At 35.0% G+C, this 22,939-nt stretch overlaps 1 protein-coding gene across 2 annotated transcripts in view; it reads left to right on the top strand.

Annotated features, from left to right (window-relative positions):
* Positions 1-2,931: 2,931 nt before the first annotated feature.
* grk4 (G protein-coupled receptor kinase 4) overlaps positions 2,932-22,939 on the top strand; it is a 37,681-nt gene continuing 17,673 nt past the window's right edge. The window contains exons 1-8 of one of the 2 annotated variants that reach the window (XM_051893439.1): positions 2,932-3,299; positions 11,378-11,473; positions 14,666-14,778; positions 15,020-15,097; positions 15,281-15,381; positions 19,341-19,433; positions 20,606-20,669; positions 21,661-21,801. In XM_051893439.1, coding sequence (XP_051749399.1) covers positions 3,248-3,299; positions 11,378-11,473; positions 14,666-14,778; positions 15,020-15,097; positions 15,281-15,381; positions 19,341-19,433; positions 20,606-20,669; positions 21,661-21,801 — 738 coding nt within the window. In that variant the 5' untranslated portion in view covers positions 2,932-3,247. The remainder of the gene's footprint in view (positions 3,300-11,377; positions 11,474-14,665; positions 14,779-15,019; positions 15,098-15,280; positions 15,382-19,340; positions 19,434-20,605; positions 20,670-21,660; positions 21,802-22,939) is intronic. The other variant, XM_051893429.1, reaches the window with a different exon arrangement.

Genomic DNA, 22,939 nt, shown 5'->3' with positions numbered 1-22,939 from the left:
AGAATTATTATGAAATAAATACAACATTCATATAACGTTATATATGTAATAAAATCCTGTAATACTTTACATGCTTTTTTTTTTATTTATGCTTTTAAATTTTGTGATGAGAAATTTCAAAGTCTAATTCTCGGTTGCAGCAGTATCATTTTTGAATAAAAAAATATGAAACTCAAAATCACATGGCTTTTTGGTTGAAAACATTCTATGTAGGCAAGGAAAGAATGGTCTTCAGAGGTTCATGTAGCTGTATTATCACGTTCTGTGCTGTCCCTATAACATTATGTGAGTATTCAATTAATCACAATTTAACTGTCACTGCCACTGTAGAGATGCAGTTGTCAGTACCACACCCATATGACAAAGACAAGGCTACAATTTCAAAATAAAAGTCACCAAATCCTGAGACCCAAATGTGAAATAAACTAAACCTTACTTTAGTAGTCACATACACATCAAAACTGAGCAGATGTGCCAGTAGTACAGGACAATGACTTCTTTTTGGTGTACAAGGTGACTATGCAGTCAACAGAATAGCCTACTTTTTGAAGAAGGAAAGTTCTGCGATAAGAAAATGTGCTTTTTTGATAACTAAAGTCACATTTTTTGTGGGTCACAAATACTGAATAAACTCACTGCAATACTCATTTATGCATCTCTTTTGATTGTGTCAATTCTAAGGCACTTCAGTGGCTTATATCTTTCCTTTAAAAACCTTATAAAACCATCAGTACTTTGATGTGGATGGAATTTATATTGAATAAGTGGATTACAGATTCACTTTGACTTAAAGAGGTGTGTTTGAAGAGCTTTGCTTTCTAAAATATGTTATGCAGTAAAACCTTTAGTTATTTGGGGACAATGTCTTAGCCAATTAATTGGAATATCAGACAGCTGAGTGCATAGTCTAGACAGGCTGTACTGTGTCCTTGTGTAAGAGTGAAGCAGGCTGTAATATCCCCAAGGGCGGTGGAAATCCAAGGCCTTGCGACCACCTCACTGTTCTGCAATAAGGTCATCCACAATCACCTCCATGAGTCAGCAAATCACTGCAGTTATCATACAGATCTCACCCTAAAATCCCCAAACACAGTGATTATACCAAAGATCACGACAGTCATTAAATAAAACTTACTATATGCAGCCAATACTCATGACCTAAATTAGTCAATAGAGTTCACAATACTGATCTATTTCTCTAAACTACAGACCAAAAACTAATTTGTACAAACTGTCAACACTTTATAAGCACCCTGCATGAACAAGATGTACTGCAAAATTAATTAAATTTGTATTATTATGATGATCTCGTTTGTATAAAAAAGAAAAAATCTTTAAAAACTACCAATAATCATGTAGATTTACATTTACAATTTTGTTTGTCAATTTTGAAAAAACATTCATAAAAATGTATTCCTAGAAATGTAATAAACATGCTCAACTTCAAAATTATTGGACAAATAGGTGCAAAATATGTATAATCGTATGTGAATGTAATCTTATCCTCTGCAAATATTGAAATATCTACCGTCAATTGATAAAAAAAAACTCAAGAACTGCCCTCAGAAACATTTTCATTGATTTTTTTAAACCTATTCAGATTATAAAAATTTGTTGAGCAAACTTGAATGTGAACAACATTGTCTTTTTGCAAAATTTAGAGTAATATATTATTCAGTGTTGGGTAAGTTACTCTAAAAAAGTTATTAATTTCTAGCTACTAATTACATTTTTAACAGTGTAATTAGATTACTGATTACTCTCTCTAAAAAGTATGGCATTACTTATTACTAATTACTTTCTAAATCCCATATTAAATCTATTAAATCTAAATCTAAATCCATATTAAATTTAATAAATCTATTAAATCTTAAAACCATTAAAAATCCCATACCAGTTGAACAAAACAAGGATAGACATGAAACTGATCTTTTAATTCTTTCGAATAAAATTGCATAAATGATTCTTGAAATGACCAAAGTATTTAAAGGGATGTCACATTAAAAACATACATTTTATCATTAGACAAAATTTTTATGGTTAATCCACTATTGTTTTATATAGAATTGTTCTAGTCTATACAATATTTAATGCAACCAGAAGTAACTGTAATTAAATTACAGAAAAATTAATAAATACTTTAGTTTTTTAAGGGAAAAGTAATTAAAATGCAGTAATTAGTAATGCATTACACCCAACACTGATTATTTCCTTTAGAACTTTTGCTGCTTGTTTGCAAAACCATGAACAATTTTTTTGATTCCACAAGATTTAGGCACTGTATGTTCTTCAATAAACACAATTCATAGGACAAATTAAATAAAAATGTAAGTTTACATGTTGTACATCGTTTGCTGAGGCCCCCTAGTGGACCTCGTCCCCTTTGTTGAAGAACCAAAGATGTGAATTCATTGTTTTGTTTCGTTTGTTAGTTTTTTTAACCTTAAAATATACCACAAGTATACATAACATTGAATTCAAATTAATAACATACAGCTATTGTAACTAATTATATTAGATTCTTTCATGTATACATTAGTGTAAAGTCTGTTACACTTTGTTTAGTGTAATAAAATCATATAACAGAAATGTTATTTTTAATATAGCCTAGCCTACTAACATCAGTAAAAATCCATAGTTTCCCAACAAATATTTAAATAAATAAAAACTCTGTCAAATATTCAAATAAATTAAACTCTGTACTTATTTATCTGGAGGTTTCAGCACTGAGATATGATCTTGCTCACAATAATCTGCGCTGTCTGCAGGGTAAATGTAGTGGACGATAAATCTGAGTATGTGTGTGAGAAACGTAATATTTTATATATAGCATATATACAATACATTGAGTATTGTAGGCTATAGGCTTCGCAAATATTGTAAACGCTGACAAAAAGATAGAGAGCGAGACCGTTTGGTTACATTCTGGTTGTAAGATGATCCCTCCTCCTCCAGAGCTGACGGTGTAAGCGAGTGCTCGAGACAGGAAGGACTGCTGAGCACTGAATGCTAACAAGGGGGAGAGAGAGTACATGTCCACGGCGAGCGGAAAGGTGGGGGGTTCAACAGCGAGATATGGAGAAATACAATTAACCTGCAATGTGCCAACGCCAAATTCACGCCGATCATAACCATCCTCACCACCGATCATCATCCTCATCATCACCACCACCAACAGCGCGACCGTCCTCGTCTTTTTTCTCCTAAGTGAAATGTATCGGGACTGCACGGGATCTTTTTTCTGACAATGGAGATTGAGAATATCGTGGCCAACACCGTGCTGCTGAAGGCGAGGGAAGGTAAGAGACGGGCAATGGCGCAATCAATTATCGCTTAATGAATGCCGTATTAACTTTATCATGGACGAGGTTGAATCCAGCGTCTTATTGGATATAAGTACATTCGCCACATCTGTATACAGTCTTGAATGAGTGCTCTCTCTAAAATAGCATCTCATTTAGTATGCTAGTACGCACTTCCTATGCTCAGTCTCCTCTGTCAGACCCCTAATGGAGGTTACTATGTATTTTTCCCTGGATTCATAACGCAGAGACCGCAGTGTACACCCATCCTCTTCACCTGGGAGGGAGGTTGAACTGCAGTTGTAGGCCGCAAGGTTGCCCCTCTATCTGCGCACAAAGGAGTACACTGTGATATGAGTGAGGTCGGCTTGCTCCTTGCTGGACCTGGTCTTATCTGTGATAAATTGGGTATTATTGGATGACTCGATTCTGATTGGTCAAGCGCATCATTGAGCGGTCAAATGTGCTTTTTTTGTATAATCACTGGCAAACAGAGTTGCAAATTGCATACTTTCTTGAGTAGGTGCTTATTTTGAATAAGTACTAATTACTTTGTAACTGCTTAAAAAGTATGTTCTATATAGTATGAATGTGTGTAGTATGAATATAATCTGGACGTACTATATTCGACATATTGTCAATTTCACATGACCTACCAATGTCAGTTGCATCGCTTGGATGTACTATATTCGCCATATTGTCATTATCACGTGACCTACCAATGTCGGTTGCGTCACTTGGACGTACTATATTCGACATATTGTCATTATCACGTGACCTACCAGCGTCGGTTGCGTCGCTTGGACGTGCTATATTCGCCATATTGTCATTATCACGTGACCTACCAATGTCGGTTGCGTCGCTTGGACGCAATCCAGATTTTTTGCCTACTCTTTTATGAGTACTGTGAAATCGGACATACTTATTTTGTCACATACTGTTTTTCGCCTACTATATAGTAGGGAAGTATGCTATTTCGCATGCAGGTGATATTTCACCTTTGCCCATGGCAACTTGCCGGCACTACTTTCATGTCACGCGTACTCGCTCTTCGCGTCAACGCAAGTTTGCGAATTAAGACGTTTATTGCGAACGCTAACTGTAATAAATGACTTCGGATGACAGTATAGATTTTAAAGTTAGCATGAAATTAATATTCACCCCATTTTTTTCAAAAGAAATGTATGTTATAGATTTTGTGAACAATTCATTCATGCATTTTTATTTTTTTTATTTTGACTTAATAAATTTGAATCAAAATGTCCTAACTATCTTCCGAATGTATGCAGGACTTCACCATTCACTTTGTCTGCTTTAAGTCGCCATGAAACGGAAGTTGCTAAAGTCACTAAAATGTATGTCACAGTATGGACGATCTCTTGTTACTTCCAATTCATCGCAACTTTATATTGGTGTGCATAAAGCTTTTGATAGATGGCTGCTAGAAGTGGCTCAGGTGCTCCCAAGAAAACAAAATCATCAGTTGGAAGACAAAAATTTGGGTAGAAATTAAAATAGAAAGCACAGAGGACATGTTAGCTAACTACAACTTTAAATAAGTAACTAATAATACATTTTAATATTGATGCATCCTTTTTCCTGCTGTTAGGACAATTGTTTTTGGTGTCGTAATGGACTATTTTTCTCAGCAAAAGTCTCAATGAAACCATATTGTGGCTTCCGTATTGCAACTTATATCCGAATGTAACAGATTATTGAAAAAGAAAGAAATGTGGGTACTTGGTTCTATCCATTGCTTGTTGATTGGATGTTTAGAAAAAAAAGAAAAAAAGGCTGAAACGATGCGTCAACATAATTGATTACGAAAATACATTGATTTGTGTGGAATGCGTCGACGCGTCACACTGTTTACTTTCGTTTCACACAAAACAAAACTCCAGAGCAGATGCTAATGGCTAGTATGGCAGCGCAGCTTAATACCGTTGTGTTCATACAGCCTTTAGTTTTTAATGAGCGTGACAACCGCATTCTATAACTGAAACTGACACCTGCACATTTTCAGTACTCACAACCGTATTCTCTACAAACCCACGCTGAATGGAAACGCACTAATCGTAAAAATAATCAGTCATCAAAATAATCGTTAGTTACAGCCCTACATGAAATGTGGATGAATCGTTCACATTAAGATCTATAATGTGCATTTAGAAAATGGATAGGGTGAATTTTCATTTCATGCCATCTAATCAACTCAATATTTCTGTTATTTATTTTGACAAGCCATGAAATGCGTGGGAAAATGTCCATATTCAAATCAGTTGTTCTCAACCAGGGAATTAGGGGGCCTCAGCAAGATTAAAAAATAAACTTAATAATACTTATCCACTTAAAATGCTGAAAGATTTGAAAATCAATATATAAACTGACATATATATTGTTTTAATTTGTTCCATGAATAACTGTTGCTGTTATTTTTGCAGAACATGCATTTCTGAAAGTTCTGGAATCGCAATGTTAATTGCATTTAATTTTTTTAATCAACTTACACCCCTAGTTTCTGTTAATAAAAGGATGGAAAACATACAGTATTGTCATCATTATAGCAGAAGTACCCAAGGAAATATCTTAGCCTACGCTACATGGGAAGGGAGCTTTATATGGTCTTGGACAATGGTGGTTTTAAGTTAAAAAAGATTGAAAACCACAGCTTCTTTAAAAGGCCTTTTTGTACACAGTTGCGTCAGTAGCCTTCTCTTTTCTGTGAGTGTGTTAGTTGATTAGATGTTCTTCACAACTTGTTTTGTTAGAGCAAGTAACATGTCGTGCACAGTTTTCTTAGATAGGGCTTAGTGTTTTGTTGTTTTTTTTTTGTCCGAAATAAGGCTATTTTTAAGATAACTGCATTTCTGAGGTCATCTAAGCTTATTACATTAATAAAGCTTACAAATGGAAATGTTTCATAAATTGATTTAGGTATTTAGCATTTGATGTGATTGTTTCAATTTAGATTATTGGTTATAATTGATAGATTTTATACATTTTAGGTTTGTAATTTATACGAAGTACAAAGTTAAGGGTATAGGTCATGTACCTGGTCATTTTTTCTCTTAAGATTTTCCACTGTTTTTTAAACACCTCATTGGTGTAATCTCACAATTTATATCACCTCATAAATGCTGAATGCATAGTAATTCATTATTTATTAAAAGCACAATGCTGTTTAAAATAGTTTTAGATGGAGTACAGCAGGTCATGCCAACTTTCCAAAAGTATTTCATATCAACTTCCCAAATACATTTTGAGGAATGCTGAAACAGCATAAACTTTGTGTCTCTTTTTAAGGTGTGTGTTTGTCGAATAATGAGGAAATAGTTGGACTTATTGCGTGTCTGTAGGCAAATTCATTCAGAGTGAAAGAGTGTTTATCAGATTGCCTTGTTTTCAGCCAGTCATCTTTCGCTTCTTCCTGTTTATCTTGTTGTGCCTTTATGTAAATATAGAAAATATGCTTGTCTAGCTTTACATTAACTGTTCCAAAAACTACTAATAGTCTAGTGTAGACACTAGACAGACATTTGTCTTGACCAGGATGTTTATTTTTGTCTCTTTCTTTCTCACTTTAGCGTTTGCTAATATCTGTCCTTGTAGATTTTAGAGTAGATTGAACAGATGTGTATCATCTGTGAGAGTTTGACCGGTTAAACAGCTCAATGGTTGTATGTATGTTTGCATGTTATTGCATTAGTATTGAGTGAGTGATATGTTGTCAATGTATAATCAACTGCAAGAATGAACATGTCGGACAGTGTGCATCTGTGCTGTGTGAATTAACATGTTAGATCTTTGAGAATTATGATTAGGAGAGACTGTTGTTTATTAAAATCATCTATATATTTAATATAATCACAATTCATTATCCTCTACATATTTTTAGTTGCAGTCAAATTTGTGCGATAATTTAGTTAATTAGGTAAAAAAATATATATTTTGGTAACCAAACAGTTTCTGGTCCCCATTGACCTCCATAGTATTTTTTTCATTCTATGGAAGTCAATGGGGATATGGAAGTAAAATAATGCCATATGTTTTTGAAACAAAAAGCATGTTGAATTGCACTAATTGGAAAAAAAATATGCATTGCATTAACTGTGCCTGTATTTTAATGCATTGTATTTTTAGGGCTTGCATTTTTATGGGTTGAAATTCAACATGGTTGTATATTTAAGCTGTGATTTATTTCAATTCAAAACAGTTCACACACATTTTCATTGTTAAAAATTCAATAATCCATATTCACCTTTCAGATTTCACTTCCAAAATATTCATTCTGTTTAAAAAAACAACCTATAATATTCAGCATGCAATTTTCGGTCCATTTTATTTTGCGTCCACAAATTCAGTGGTTCAAATTTCAACATTTCACATCCGGGAACTGCAGGAAAAGCAGTAGAGTACCGAGCATAATCTCCATCTGCTGTTAGTCGACCTCACCAGCAAGTGGTGCAAGCACGTGTTGATGAAGAGCAGAGCAACATTTAGAGCAAGTCATTCATTTCATTCATTAAAACGGATTTACATTAATGGAGCAAGCGGTAAGTGCATGTGTGATGGTTATCAGGGCCAGTATATATGCAGAAAAGCTGATAAAGACACAAAAGTTGTTTACATTTAATTTAATGTCTTCACTGTTACTTTCCCTGTGTAGCCTACATGTAAGCAGCTTTCTCTACAGTGCACGAGATTATAACGTTATTCCTCGATGCTGATGTACAATTCAAACGTTTCCTTAGCTTTATATCGCAGCGCTGTGCTGCAGTACTGGGGTTTCCCTCAATACATCATACTCCAGGATAACATTATAATCTCGTGCACTGTAGAGAAAGCTGCTTACATGTAGGCTACACAGTAAAAGTAACAGTGAAGACATTAAATTAAATGTAAACACAACTTTTGTGTCTTTATCAGCTTTTCTGCATATATACTGTCCCTGATAATCATCACACATGCACTTTCCGCTTGCTCCATTAATGTAAATGCATTTTAATGAATGAAATGAATGACTTGCTCGAACTGTTGCTCTGCTCTTCATCAACACGCGTTTGCACCACCTGCTGGTGAGGTCGACTAACAGCAGATGGAGATTATGCTCGGTACTCTACTGCTTTTCCTGCAGTTCCCGGATGTGAAAACTGAATTTGTGGACGCAAAATAAAATGGACCGAAAATTGCCTTCTGAATATAATAGGTTGTATTTTTAAAGAATGATGATTGAATGATGATGACAGAATGAATATTTTGGAAGTGAAATCTAAAAGGTGAATATGGATTATTGAATTTTTAACAATGAAAATGTGTGTGAACTGTTTTGAATTGAAATATTCACAGCTTAAATATACAACCATGTTGAATTTCAGCCCATAAAAATGCAAGCCCTAAAAATACAATGCATTAAAATACAAGCACGGTTAATGCAATGCATATTTTTTTCAAGTAGTGCAATTCAACATGCTTTTTGTTTCAAAAACATATGGCATTACTTTACTTCCATATGGGGACCAGCAACTGTTTGGTTACCCACATTTTTTACATTTTTTACTGTATGGTTACTCATACAGGTTTAGAACAACTTGAGGGTGAGTAAATGATGACAGAATTTTTGGGTGAAGTATCCCTTTAAAATTTCCTTTCAAAACATGGCACTCATAGCGTGAGGCGCATTGAAAACCAGTGAGGTGAGATGGGATACTACGGCCAAAGACATCTGTATGCATGTGTGCATAAACCAACAACTGCCACAATCTCGGACAGAATGACAAACCTGATTGCAAAATGCATTGCTGTGGATTTCATATGGAAATTAAACAAACAATAAGACCCAGAATAATCACCCTAAATGTTTTTGACCCCCAAGGGTAATTTCAGAGGCCAGCAGTTCTCTCTCTGTGTGTGTGTGTGTGTGTGTGTGTGTGTGTGTGTGTGTGTGTGTGTGTGTGTGTGTGTGCGTATGTGTTTTTTCAAGAGCATGACTTGTAAGTCTGTCTGTAATGTGGCTGGAATTTGCAGTCACTGAAATTACAGTAAATCCTGGAGGATAAACTCTTCTCATTCCAATCCTTAGTTTGAGGAAAACTCTTTTCCCGGATACGAGGAATGCTTTCTCTACATTTTGGCCTCAAGATGGCAAGATTTTGATTACGCTCTTGTACACTCCTTGAGTGTTTTGCATTAAATAATTATATGAAAACAAGGTATGATTGCTTCATATATTCGAGGTTCAAAGTTTGCCAGCTGTCATGATCTCTCTAAGGCAATGTGCATTCGGGATAGCATTGATTACCAGATGTATGGAAGAATGTTTACCAGATGTATGGAAGAATGTTTTTTTGAAAAAATGAAAATTGATTGGAGACTGAAAAAAAGGATTTCTGGAAAACAGTTGTTATTGTTGTTTGACTCTGTCTGTTGTCTATTAAAATGCCTCATCTCTTATGTTTGTCATCCATATGTTTCTTTTCTCTCTCTTCTTAAGATTGTTGTGTTTCTTGTGTTTCTGGCCTTTATGGCAAAGTTGTGACAGGTTATTATTACTATGGCTTATTAAGTTAATTTTTAAACATTTTATATATTATGAATATTATATGAGAAATATCACACAAGTAGCTGTGCGATATGGCTGTATATCAGCACAGCTATAGGTACGAGTGTGCAAGTGTGGTATTACGTTTATACAACAGTTCGACGGCACGGGTATGTAAATAAATTAGAAATAACAACGGAGTGTCTTTAAATCCCTCTTTTGTGCAGAGCTACTTCCTTCCGCCACGGATTCAAATCTCAAGTTGACAGTTTGACCAAGCCTCCGTTACTAATTCTAAAATGTAACTTTAGAACTAGTAACAAAGGAATGTTAAGTCCCTCCATTGAAACTCATTGTATTTTGTACAGTATTATTGAAAAAGAGAGAGAGAGAGAGAGAGAGAGAGAGAGAGAAAGATCGCCTGAGCGAGCATTACCTGTGTCTGATATAACATTCATTCTTCAGGTCGATGTCCATAATATTATATCCATTATAAAAATCTGTTTGAATGTCCACTGAGGAAAATGATCTTTGTATTTGTCTTTTTTACAGTTAAAGGAATTTTCCATAACATGCAGCACTAAAACAACATCCTTTGTTTACAAAATTCCCTTTCAATTGTGTCAAAAGTGTCTTGCGACTTACTGACTCATTTACTCATAAAGTGTGAAAATGTAACTTTCACTCAATCCATACTACGCACTAATGAACCCTTTCTGAATACCAAATACAACATATTATTTTTATAAAATAATATTTATTGAACAACAATATTTAAATTAACAACAATAGCTATTATAAATGACATTAGGAAATAAACACAATTGTACATTTCAGTCAAACGTACAAAAGCAGTGCTCTACAGGATGCAAGTTAAATATAGCCTTTATATTAAATTATTAATTTTAACATAGCCCAATTTCAATTTGCTCAGGAACAAGTAATAGATTAATAATACCAAAGATTGCCTGTTTTATGTACCCAATATGAATTATATCTCGTGTTTAACCACTATAAGAGCCAGCAGCAAATCCCCAAAGCACTGGCTGAGATGAAGCTGTTCTCGGCGGGTACACTTAAATATGAGTCACATATTTCAGGTCTAAACAACTACATTCACGCCTAAAAAACAGTTTGTGGTACAACAAGTGAAGTATTTGTAAAAAATATGGTGGATTTGCTCGGCCGCCATGACAGTCACTTCAAGCGGAGTGATACAAACAGTGAAAAGGTAGGAGGGCTGTTATCACTACAATATCATACGTCTTTCAGCCAATCAAATTTGAGAACCAGAAAGAACTGTTGTGTGTGTGTGTGTGTGTGTGTGTGTATATATATATATATATATATATATATATATAATATATATATGTGGATTTTTTTCACACTCATGTGGAATAAGTGTGCCAAAAAATTCAATGTTTATGTGTTTTAACCACGGGTAGAGACTGACTAATAATAGCAAATTGCCAAATTACAGTGGGATTGTAATTTGCATTGAGTTTATCATAATTGTTTCTCTCTTTATCTCTCATAGGAGGAGGAGGGAAACGGAATGGGCGGAGCAAGAAATGGAAGGAGATGCTCAAACTGCCTCATATCAGTCAATGTGAGGAACTTAGACGTACTATTGGTAAGAGAGATTTATGAAAGAAAGCATTCAAAAATGATCTTTGGCAGAATATATGTTGTAAGCAGGGCTGTCAATCAATAAAAAAATCAAATAATCAAATTAATCACAACTAACTACATCAATATTTGATGAGAAAAATACATTGATAATTTATTCCCAAATGAAAATAATTCAAAGAGATTAGCCTACATTATTGTGGCAAATGTGTAAATCATTGAATAGACATTACAAAACATAGTTTTGAAAGTCAAAATATTGTTTATTTTATTTCCGTATCATTGAACATAAGCCTATCACTGGCCTATACAGGCACGTTGCATGTGGACTCACAAAAACATGGTACTTCAAGGTTGAATTGCTCTGATGGTAGGAAAATCCGTCTAAACAGAATTTAGATACGGGTCAGGGGGCGTGATTAATTGCATTCATTTTTTTTTTTTTTTTTTTTTTATCGTATTTCATGCTTTTTTTTTTATAATTAATTGCACTAAATTGACAGCCCTAGTTTCAAGGTATTAAATACACCAATTTGTTTATATTTGTATACAGAAAAACACTCCTAGTCGTGCAGGGACCAGGTGCAGTCTGATACCCTCCGATCACATTGTTGTTGTTTTTTTTTAGTGGCTAAAATCAAATTATTCTAGCTAAATCCTCTCTCATTAGTGCTGTTTGATGTTATTTAAGTATTGCCCATCTGGCTGACACATAGAAAACTTTTTTAACATTGCAAATAGCACATATAGGGTGATGTGTTTATGTTTTTTTTTTTTTTAATTAGTTCAAAAATAAGTAATTTAATTAGTTCAATTAATTTATTCCATTAAATTAAGTTAAATAATTAGTTGCAGATGTGCCATTGTGCCATATTTGTGATCGATAAGTAATAAGTAATTAGCCTAGTGCACCTTAAAAATAGTAGTACATATTAAAATATTTATTTTAATTTGGTTCCTTAAAAGGATTGGTTTATTTTGTGGTTCACTAAACAAAGCATTCTTACTAGTGTATTCCTTATTAAAAGGTTTACATGGTTTATAATGTTTCTGTCAGTTAGAAATTTATGCCGGTGTGTGGGCAGGTGTGTGTGTGTGTTTGCGTCAGACAGCTGTAGACCTTGGCTCACTGAGGAAGTCCCGGCTGAGGCTGTTTCCTCTTGGCCCAGAATGCACCAGGCCCATAACGTTCCAGAGAGTCCTGCAGCACAAGGGCTCAGCTTGAGCTCTCTGCTCAGCATCACTGTGATTTAGTGTTGTGGCTGTATGCTGAGTTTTGCACTTTTTGTGTGTATATAGAGGAAATATTTCATTAAAGAGGTCATATCATACATTTAAAACATTTTGTTTTTTCCTTAAGGTCTACAAAAATGTCATTCAAGGGTTTTGAACCTCAATCAGTCAGAATTAGGTTTTTCATGATTTTCCACCCTCTCTAGCAGATTCCATGAATGCATTGTGTCCGGTGACTTTATTTCTAAATTAGAGGCACAAATTTCATGTTTTATCTGAGACCCATTAGATATGTTGAGAAATTATCTAACATAAAATTAACATTTTATGCTTTTAATATTAACAGTATTAACACCCGGTTTCACAGACAAGGCTTAAGCTAGTCCCAGACTAAAATGCATGTTTGAGCTGTTTTATCTGAAAGTAACTTGTACTGGCATATCTTAAAATATGTCAGTGCCATTGTTTTGTCTCAAGATGCACACCAGTAATGTTTTGTTCTAAGGTACATTTATAAAAGCTACTTAAATACATAGACTGTAAAAACAATATGGACATAGCGTCCGTGACGTCACCCGTAGGTTTCTGAAGAGCATTTTTGAAACCTAACCTATATCCGGCTGTTGCCATCTTGTCAGCGCGTCACCGCGCGTCACTCCCGGATAACAGAAAAAGGGCAAAGAGGCGGGACGTGGGTGGAGCTGAGGTGACGTGACGTCAGCAGACAAATGGCTAGTGGTGACAGCAGTGGCAACCCAGCTGTCACTCAAGTGGCCGCACCCTTAATTATGCAGAACTTTAAGGCTTAATATAATTTAAATGGATGAGTTATAAAAAATTCACCCCCCTCAGAGTTGTCATAAGGGAAAAAATTAGCTATATAGACCAAAACCACAATTTGTACCAGGCAGTAAACATGTTTTTTTCTGCTATAAAGTTGGGCATTTTAACATGAGATTCTGCTCTCTTTTGGAGCTTGTCCCTAGCGGCCAGTCGATGAATTGCAGTTTAAGTCACTTCCGTAATTGCTTCAAGAGAAACGGGGGGAGGTTGCCGCTTGCTTAAACATCCTGTTTGAACTAAGGCCTAATCCTGGCTTAATCTAAGCCCTGTGAAACCAGGCCTAAAAGTATCTAATTTTAAATAGATAAATGTCACATGAATGAGGTTTCTGTTTTCTCCCTTTATTGAGTTGGCGTTTCCTTTTTGTTTCCTTGGTTTCTAGTTCTCTTTTGTTGTCATGGCTACTCATTGATTGACTGATTTGTGACACCTGCCCCTTGTTTAGCTCTTTAGTTACTGTATTCTTCAGTTATAGCTCTCAGTTTGAGTCATTCTTTGTCTGTTCTCGTCAGTGTTAAGTTGGATTACTATTCTCCTGTGTTCTCCTCTGCTCCCGTGTGTTTGTTGTTTTGGAATAGATTATTAATAAATGTCACATAGATCCTGACTCAACTCTCCTTTGCTGCAACCAACGATAATGATATCCCCCTTTAAAATAAAACAATGTCATAATATTCACACAATCTGTTGAATAGAGTGCAATATTTGGGTTTCAAAAGTAAAAATCTGATTAATTTTCTTCATAGGGTAATTTTTTTTTTTAATAATAATAATTTAGAAACCATTAAAGACAGACCTACTGTGAGCTCTGGGATTGAATCAGTGGTATATACTTTTGTTGATGCCATCAGCCCACATTAATTTAAACTTATTTTTTAAATAATCATGTTTAACAGTGGACTTCCAGGTGAAAAGCTACATTACCCTTGATTCGTAATCTTTAATCATTTAATCATAATAACTTAAATAACTTGCCCTGATGGACAAAATCAAGTCCCGCCCTACAATTTTTCTTTAGACTATCACAACCTCCATTTCATGATAAAGATTATAGATGAGGAAAATCATGTGATGGGTTTAATCGTCTTTCTCTGTCTCTCTTCTTGTTTATTGCTCTCAGAGAGGGATTACACTAGCCTTTGTGAGAAGCAACCAATCGGTCGTCAGTTGTTTCGGCAGTTCTGTGACACTCAGCCCAAATTACGGCGGTGCATAGAGTTCCAGGATTCTGTGGTATGAAATCTCTGCACAAACATACACATACTCACTCTGTACCTCTCTTTAACCTCTCTGTCTTTGTCTTTTTCTCTCAGACTGCCTTTGGCATATGCATTCAGGCTGTCTCTATGTCAAAGATGGAATTGCTTCCTCACCTTCTCTTTAATGGAATACATATTTTGTGCACCCTTACTGACTGTCATATGTAGTTTTCGCCAAATTAATTTCAGCATTATTTGTGTGTGTGTTTGTTTAGGCACTGTATCAGTTGGCTCCGGATGAGAAGAGAAGAGACGTCGGTTTAAATATTTTAGACACATATTTTAATAATGGGGTAAATATTTATTCAATTTTTTACTTGCACACACCTGTTCTCACACTCTCCTATATGCACGTTCATTGAAAGAGTTACTGAATTAATGATTGAACTTTAAACTTCTCTTTTTTTTTAATGACGCCCTATCAACACCTCTTCCTGTTTTCTCTCCCTCTTTTTCATTCTGTCTTCTTCATGTAGTCGGCAGCTCATCTACCAGAGATTGCTCAGGACGTGGTTGGGGATTGCAGGCAGAAACTGGAACAGAGTCCATGTAAAGAGCTGTTCCAGGAGTGTACCAGGTAATAACAAAGTTATTTTAAAAGAAGTCAAAGAAGTTCACTTAGAGGTCATCTACTGTAGGTTAACAGCTATTTTGCAGTCAAGTAACACCTATACAAAAACTATGAAGGGCTAAAAACTCCAAGGCATTTTCTTGAGTTTGATTCAGTAATACACTACCATTCAAAAGTTTGGAGTCTGTAACATTTTTAATGTTTTTTAAAGAAGTCTCTTATGCTCACCAAGGCTGCATTTATTTGATCAAAAACAGTAAAAACAGTAATATTATGAAATATTATTACATTATTTAAAATAACTGTTTTCTATTTTAAAGGAACCTATTATGCAAAATTCACTTTAAACATAAATGTGTCACTAGTGTGTGTACACAACCACCCTACAATAGTAAAAATCCACCCACTCATTTTTTTATTATTCCCCATAAATCATAAACAGTTTCTAAAAATGAGTCGTTGGCGTTTTAGATACAGCTGCACATAAACATATTAAAACATAAAACATAACATAAATAGTCCAGGCCTGGACCTCTGTCGTCCTTCACTGTTGTCGCTCCTCCTTTTATGCTCCTGGAGCTCCACCGTGAGAACTTAAAGCCGGTGCGGCACACAGGTGATGCTAATTAACACTCGCGCCACCACCTTGCTCCATTCCCACGGCTCTCGGCCTTGTCCTGTTTCCCACATATACATTGTGGCGTCACAATGTAACAGACCCCACCCACGACTGGTGACGGAATCTGCCCTGTTAGTTTAGATCCTCCCCTGAGTGAGCTGTACACAGTCCGCCATGTTCCCTTTCAGTATTGGTCTCTGAATGTTGCATGATGATGCTATGTGGAAACACCTTTCTCGTAGAAAGCCTGATTGGCATAATGACATTGCATCGCAGTGTCCAATGGTGTTCAAGCATGCGAATTAGGGGTGGGAACACACAGTATATATCTCAGAATCTTTCTCCTTCATACAATAATGTGATATCTATCATAATTTTCACCGAAAAGTGGATTTAAAGGGTTAGTTCACCCAAAAATGAAAATAATGTAATTTATTACTCACCCTCATGTCGTTCTACACCCGTGAGACCTTTGTTTGAAGATGAACGAAGGTGTGGAACGACATGAGGGTGAGTAATAAATGACATTATTTTCATTTTTGGGTGAACTAACCCTTTAAGGGGCTGTTTACACGACACCTTTTTCAACTAAAAACGGAAAACTTTTTATATGTTTTGCCCGTTCATTTGCATGACATTGGCGTTTTGGTGGCCTGAAAACGCAAACTTTTAAAACGGGTTTCAAAGTGCAAGTTTTTGAAAACAGTCTCCGTGTAAACAACAAAAACACGTACCTGTGAAAACGATGACGTCATGCACATGTGCATTACATGTTCAGTCTATAGTGTTTCATCGCCATCTAATGGCCTGCCAGCAGAATACAGCATTTTTAGTCATTTTCACGGATACATATAAATTGGGATCGTTTTGACAATGATGTCGTCTGTACGTGGAAAACTCAAAGGAAAAACGTATCCGTTTTAAGCATATCGTTGTTGTGTAAACGTACCCTTAATCACAATGTAACAGACCCCGCCCATGACTGGCGATGGAATCTGCCCTGTTAGTTTAGATCCCTGAGTGAGTTGTACACAGTCTGCCATGTTTATCTCCTCACTATCTTGCAATCTAAAAATGTTATGTTGGCTGTTCCAGTGAACACAGAATGTTTTTTTCCATTCCACTGCGTTACTTTTCCATTGCTTTTCTATGTAAATGTGCTAGATGGACATGCACTTGTGTCTCGCATATGTGAATGGCACAAGGTCTGTCTAGCATGTTTACATAGAAAATAATGAAGAAGCAGGCAAGTGAAATGCAAATAAGAGTTTTGTGGAATGCGTGTTTTGTTGTTGCCAGAGTATCCAAGGCATGAGCTGTAAAGGCACAGCCCTCTTCTGGAAAAGGGGTCAGGGAGCAGCAGCTCATTTGCATTTAAATATACACAGACGAAAACAGTGTGTTTTTGCTTCCACCCAAAAAGGTCCGTTTTGGTATAATAAATGATCTGTTGGGTATTTTGAGCTGAAACCTCACAGACACATTCTGGGGACACCTAAGACTTACATCTTGTAAAAGGGGTATAATAGGTCCCCTTTAATACATTTTAAAATGTGATTTATTCCTGTGATGGCAAAGCTGAATTTTCAGCAGCCATTACTTTAGTCTTCAGTGTCGCATGATCCTTTTTAATATGCTGATTTGGTGCGCAAGAAACTTTTCTTATTATTATCAGTGTTGAAACAGTTGTGCTACCTAATATTTTTCTTTAAACCGAGATACATTTTTTTCAGAATGTTTTTGATAAATAGAGAGTTCAAAAGAACAGCATTTGAAATAGCAGTCTTTTGTAACATTGTACTGTCACTTTTGATCAATTTAATGCATTCTTTTTTTAATAAAAATACTAATTACCTTAAAAAAAATCTTACTGACCCCAAATAGAATCGTGTTACTGTATATTCCAAATCGGCTAGCTCAAAGTAGGTTTAATAAATAGTATTTTATTAATACTATTTAGTAATAGCTGAGCATTTAATAAATAACAGCTTGGTCTGCTTGTCACACAAAGCTGTTCTGACATTAGAAGTTACAGCACACAATGGCGCTGTCATGGATTTTTTTATTTGCCATTTGGAGCACAAAAGCTCCAGTCCACATTCGTTTTAATTATAATTTTAGTGTCCAAATTATTCTTTAAAAAATCACCATGTATTTTACGAAAGAAGGAATGTCTTGAGGCTCAGTAAATAATGCCTGACTTTTTTATTTTTGGTAGAACTATTAATTTAAGTGTATGCAATTGGCTGGTCTATGTGTTAACACGTGCTAGTTATTTAGTTTTATATCAATAGTTTATCCACCTCACTTTATGGTTGTGGATCTCAGTTTGTGGTTTTTACTGGTATTAGTGTGAAGACCGTTCGCTGTAGCCACGCTGTTTGTCTGAGTAACATTAACACGTGACTTTAAATCTAAACAGTTTTGTATGTTTGTGTTTTGCCTCAGTCAGTCTTTTAGTTCTGTTTAGTTTAAGCTTCCTTTCTGTTTGAGAGGGGGTGAGGTGGAGTACTTTAACCCTTCCTGTTGAATCTCTGTGGGCACAGAGTTTGTTAAAGTTTGTGTTCATGTATCTAAGTGTGATAGTGTGTGTGTTACATTAGAGGGTAAGATGGCATGAGATGCATGAGAAACATCTGGCTCATCTACAATCACACTTGTACAAGTCATCATTCAAGTTGCTACCAACAAGAAGAGATGCTACTAACTAAGGTCCCATTAGTTAACGTCAGTTAATGCATTAACTAACATTAACTAACAATGAACAATACATTTATTACAGTATTTATTTACCTTTGTTGACATTAGTTAATAAAAATACTTTATGTAATTTATGTTAGCTCAGGTCCATCAAAAAATATTCACAGATACAACTAATATATTGTTAAATGTTGAAATTAACATAAACTAAGATTAATAATAAATGCTTTAGAAGTATTTTTCAGTATTAGGTCATGTTAACTAATGTAGTTATCTAATGTTAACAAATCGAACCTTATTGTAAATTGTAAAGTATTTTTAAAGTACCTCAACTCTCAAGACAAGTAGTTTTGTTTGAACTGTTTATTTCGATTAACAAGTTCTAGAAGTTCTTGAATGACATTGCTTTTTTTTAGCCAAATAAATATTTAATTTATTACTGTTTTCAGAAAAGTTATTTATTTATGTATGTAAGTAGCTTTAGTGTACTTGAAATAATGAATAGCTTGTAACACCTTTACAAAAAACAGTATTATGACAGTACTATGGTAGAGTGATGAGGGTAAATACTGTATAATTACCATATTCATGTACACCATAGCATTTGTACATTTTCTCAAACATTCCTTCTCTTTTTTTTTTTCAGGATAGTTCGTGAATATTTAAGTGGAGTTCCATTCTCAGCATATCAGGAGACAATGTACTTTTCCCGTTTTCTTCAATGGAAGTGGTTGGAGAGGTGAGTAACATCTCCGTCAGCCTTAGTGATTGGTGGAGCTGTTCAGACTTCCTGTCCAGTCAGGACTAATAATTAACACTCACTAGGGGTGTAACTGCTCAAATTGCTCACGGTTTGTTTTTTATCGTGGTTTTAGGGTCACGGTTTCAGTACGGTTTGGTATGTGCTATGTTCATGGGAAAAAGGACTACTGTCAAATAAAAATAAAGAAAATAAGAAACAAAAATAATCAAACTACAACCAACATCACAAATAAATACAATAGAGCAAATATACAAATAAAATAAACAGTGATTTTCAGGTTATTTCAGGTTATCTAACAGTAGTTTTCAGGTACAGAAATTGAATAAAGTAATCAAATGTAAAATAACATTGCATATAATCTTCACTGTTTAAATTAAATAAAGATTCATTATTATTAAAGTTCCAAAAGCTATTCAGCCAAGAGCAGTGAGTGATTTCCTTGTCTTTTGCTTGATTAACATTAAAAACACAGACAGCAGGAATATCAGGCTGCTGTCACTTTAAGACATAATGCACGGATCCAAAATACTGACACTGATACACATGCGTTGTCTTTCTCGACTGTTTACGTTCACTTAAGGCATAACCTATGTCTGCTAGGATACTCGCCAAGATGGACATGTTGACATCATTTTTGTGTGAATTTGTCCATTCAAGCGCAAGACTTAAGAGAACTCAATATTTGTGCACTGTCTAAGACGCGGCTTTCCATGTGCATGCTTCGGGTGAGCTCACACACAAATCTTCTCACAGTGCTCGCGAGTTCTCTTTTGCGTCTTGCTCTTGAATGTTTAAATTGAATTGTTTAAATTGAGTTTAAACCGTACGGTTGTTGTTGTTTTTTACCGAGAACTGTTACACCCCTAAAACTCACACAACTAAAAATCTTGCTCTAACAAAAGGTCATTTGAAATCATTAATTCATATCTCTTGGATTTTCATATTTTTACAGTAAAATCTATAAGTTTCCAAGTTTTAACATGACCTTCATACAACAAAAACGAAATGTTAGTTTTAATAAAAATCATCCTTAGTTGCAATGCCCATAGTTGAAGAAATGCCCTTATGTTGCATCATTATGAATCACGTTCTATTTCTGAAATTTAGTTTTGTGCAGTGAATTGACTTGAACTGTGTTTCATTTGCAGGCAACCAGTAACCAAAAACACGTTTAGACACTACAGGGTATTGGGCAAGGGCGGATTTGGTGAGGTGAGTAATTTCATTTAGTCACTGTCAGATCAGTTTTTGAGCATTTGACATGACTTCTTATGTCATAATGTAAAACACATGTTATGTTAACACATGTTTTAAACACGTCTATTCTCTTGTAATAATTATGTGTGCAGTTTTTATGACATTTTTAATTGAGAGACTACGTGGAAGATTTTCACATTGTTTAAAAAATTACTTTGTTATACAGCATGACTATTTAAAGGTGCACTTAGTTATTTTTTGCTAATTGAAAAAGCGAAATGAATAGTACTTTAGAGAAATAACGTTGACAGGGCTCAACACTATGGATTTTTCCCTACTGGTCCGTTTGGGCCAGTGGTTCAAATTTTTACTTGCCCTGCAAAAAGTTTCACTGGCCCCACCACAAAACTAAATAACTAACTAAATAAAGAAATTAGATGTAAAATAAAATTTGAAATAACACAGCATAGTCTTCACTGTATAAATTAAACATAGCTTAATCCTTATTAAAGTTACAAAAGTTATTCAGGCAAGAGCAGTGAGTGATTATTTTCTTTGTTTTTTGTTGATTGATTAACATTAAAAACACAGGCGGCAGCAGGAATATTAGGCTGCTGTCACTTTAAGACCTAATGCCCAGATCGAGTATTTCTCAACTGTTTCTGTTCGCTTAAGATATATACGACTACGTTTGTGAGGATTCAAGTGCAAGCAGACAAAAGGGAACTCAATTCAGTATTGGCACGCTGTCTGACACACACAGGGTTTCTCACAGAGCGCGCAAGTACTGAATTAAGTTCTCTCTTGCGTCTTCTTGCACTTGAATATTTAGATTGGGCAGGACATCGGACAGTCCTTATTGTTGAGCTCTGGTTGAAATAATAATAGTAATAGTAATAATAGTAATAATAAATGTGTGCACCTTTAAGTGAACTGGAAAAGGTGATTAAAAATAATAATGTCTTTTTCTGTGCCATTTCGCTCTCTTCATCCTCCATCCAACCAGGTTTGTGCCTGCCAGGTTCGTGCCACTGGTAAGATGTACGCCTGTAAAAAGCTGGAGAAGAAACGGGTGAAGAAAAGAAAAGGTGAAGCAATGGCATTAAATGAAAAACGCATTTTAGAAAAAGTTAACAGTAGTTTTGTAGTAAGTACTACTTTCTTTTTATTCCTCATTTTTTACTTTTATCTTAACCTGACGTCTCAGTTGCATGCTGGTCTTGTCTGTATTGTTTGTGCAATAAACATTTGACTTACTCTCTCTGTGATTCAGTTTCCACGAGCTTCTCAACAGAGTTTTAGGGAAAATCTGCTATATTTTCCAGCTTAATGGCAAATCTCAACTTCATTTACATTTATCATGGGTAGTTGAGCTGAATCTTGTTCAGAGTAGTAGTTCACAACCAATTGCTATGAATTGAATCATTTACCTCCTGCCTAGCTAAATCACAGAGAGATGGTTTATAACAGCTATTTGGCTGTGGTCCCAAATATCAGCCATAAAAATTCTTTTAATATTTGCTGTGTAAAACAGATATTCAAACTAAGCATATATCACCAAGCAGTCCTATACCAATCTTGACATAATCACAACACACTTTGGAAACATATTCCTGATATGTTGATATGTTTCTGTTATTTATTAATTTTCAGTATTTTCAATTTTTATTGTTATTTTTTCAATAGTACCACTTTTACAGAATGTTTGTTTAAGCGTCACTTTGTGATTTTTAAAACAAAAATAGTGGAAACCATTCTACTGTAAGAACATTGGTCTCATTTACCCATTCAATAGATTGCGACATTATCAACCCACTTTTCCAAGTATTTCGATTTCTCCATTAAAAATTTCTTTAAGGGTTAGTTCACCCAAAACTGAAATTTCTCACCCTCATGTCATTCCAAACCCGTAAGACCTTCGTTCATGTTCAGAACACAAATTAAGATATTTTTGATGAAACTCATTTTTTTTATTTTTTAAGATATTTTTTTCTGAACCACAGAAACCACTGATCTTAATATTATGGCTTTTGATTCAAAGTAAATTAGTATTTGAAAAATGTGAAAAAGGAAGAAGGACCATGTACTTAAGAATGATTGAATGAACTATTATGATTTGTTCGGCATTCTGACGTAGAACCCGGAAGTGCTGCACTGTGTTTACTACATCAACAGCATAGGAGACTGACAGGGAAGAGAAGAAAATGTTGAATAAAGTCGTTATTTTTGTTTTGTTTTTGCGCACAAAGAGTATTCTCGTTGCTTTATAACATTAAGTTTGAACC

Source organism: Ctenopharyngodon idella, chromosome 1 (assembly GCF_019924925.1).
Source record: "Ctenopharyngodon idella isolate HZGC_01 chromosome 1, HZGC01, whole genome shotgun sequence".
NCBI classification, from domain to species: Eukaryota; Metazoa; Chordata; class Actinopteri; order Cypriniformes; family Xenocyprididae; genus Ctenopharyngodon; species Ctenopharyngodon idella.
The sequence above is the reverse complement of the archived record's forward strand: the minus strand, read 5'-3'. Positions and strand labels throughout refer to the sequence as shown.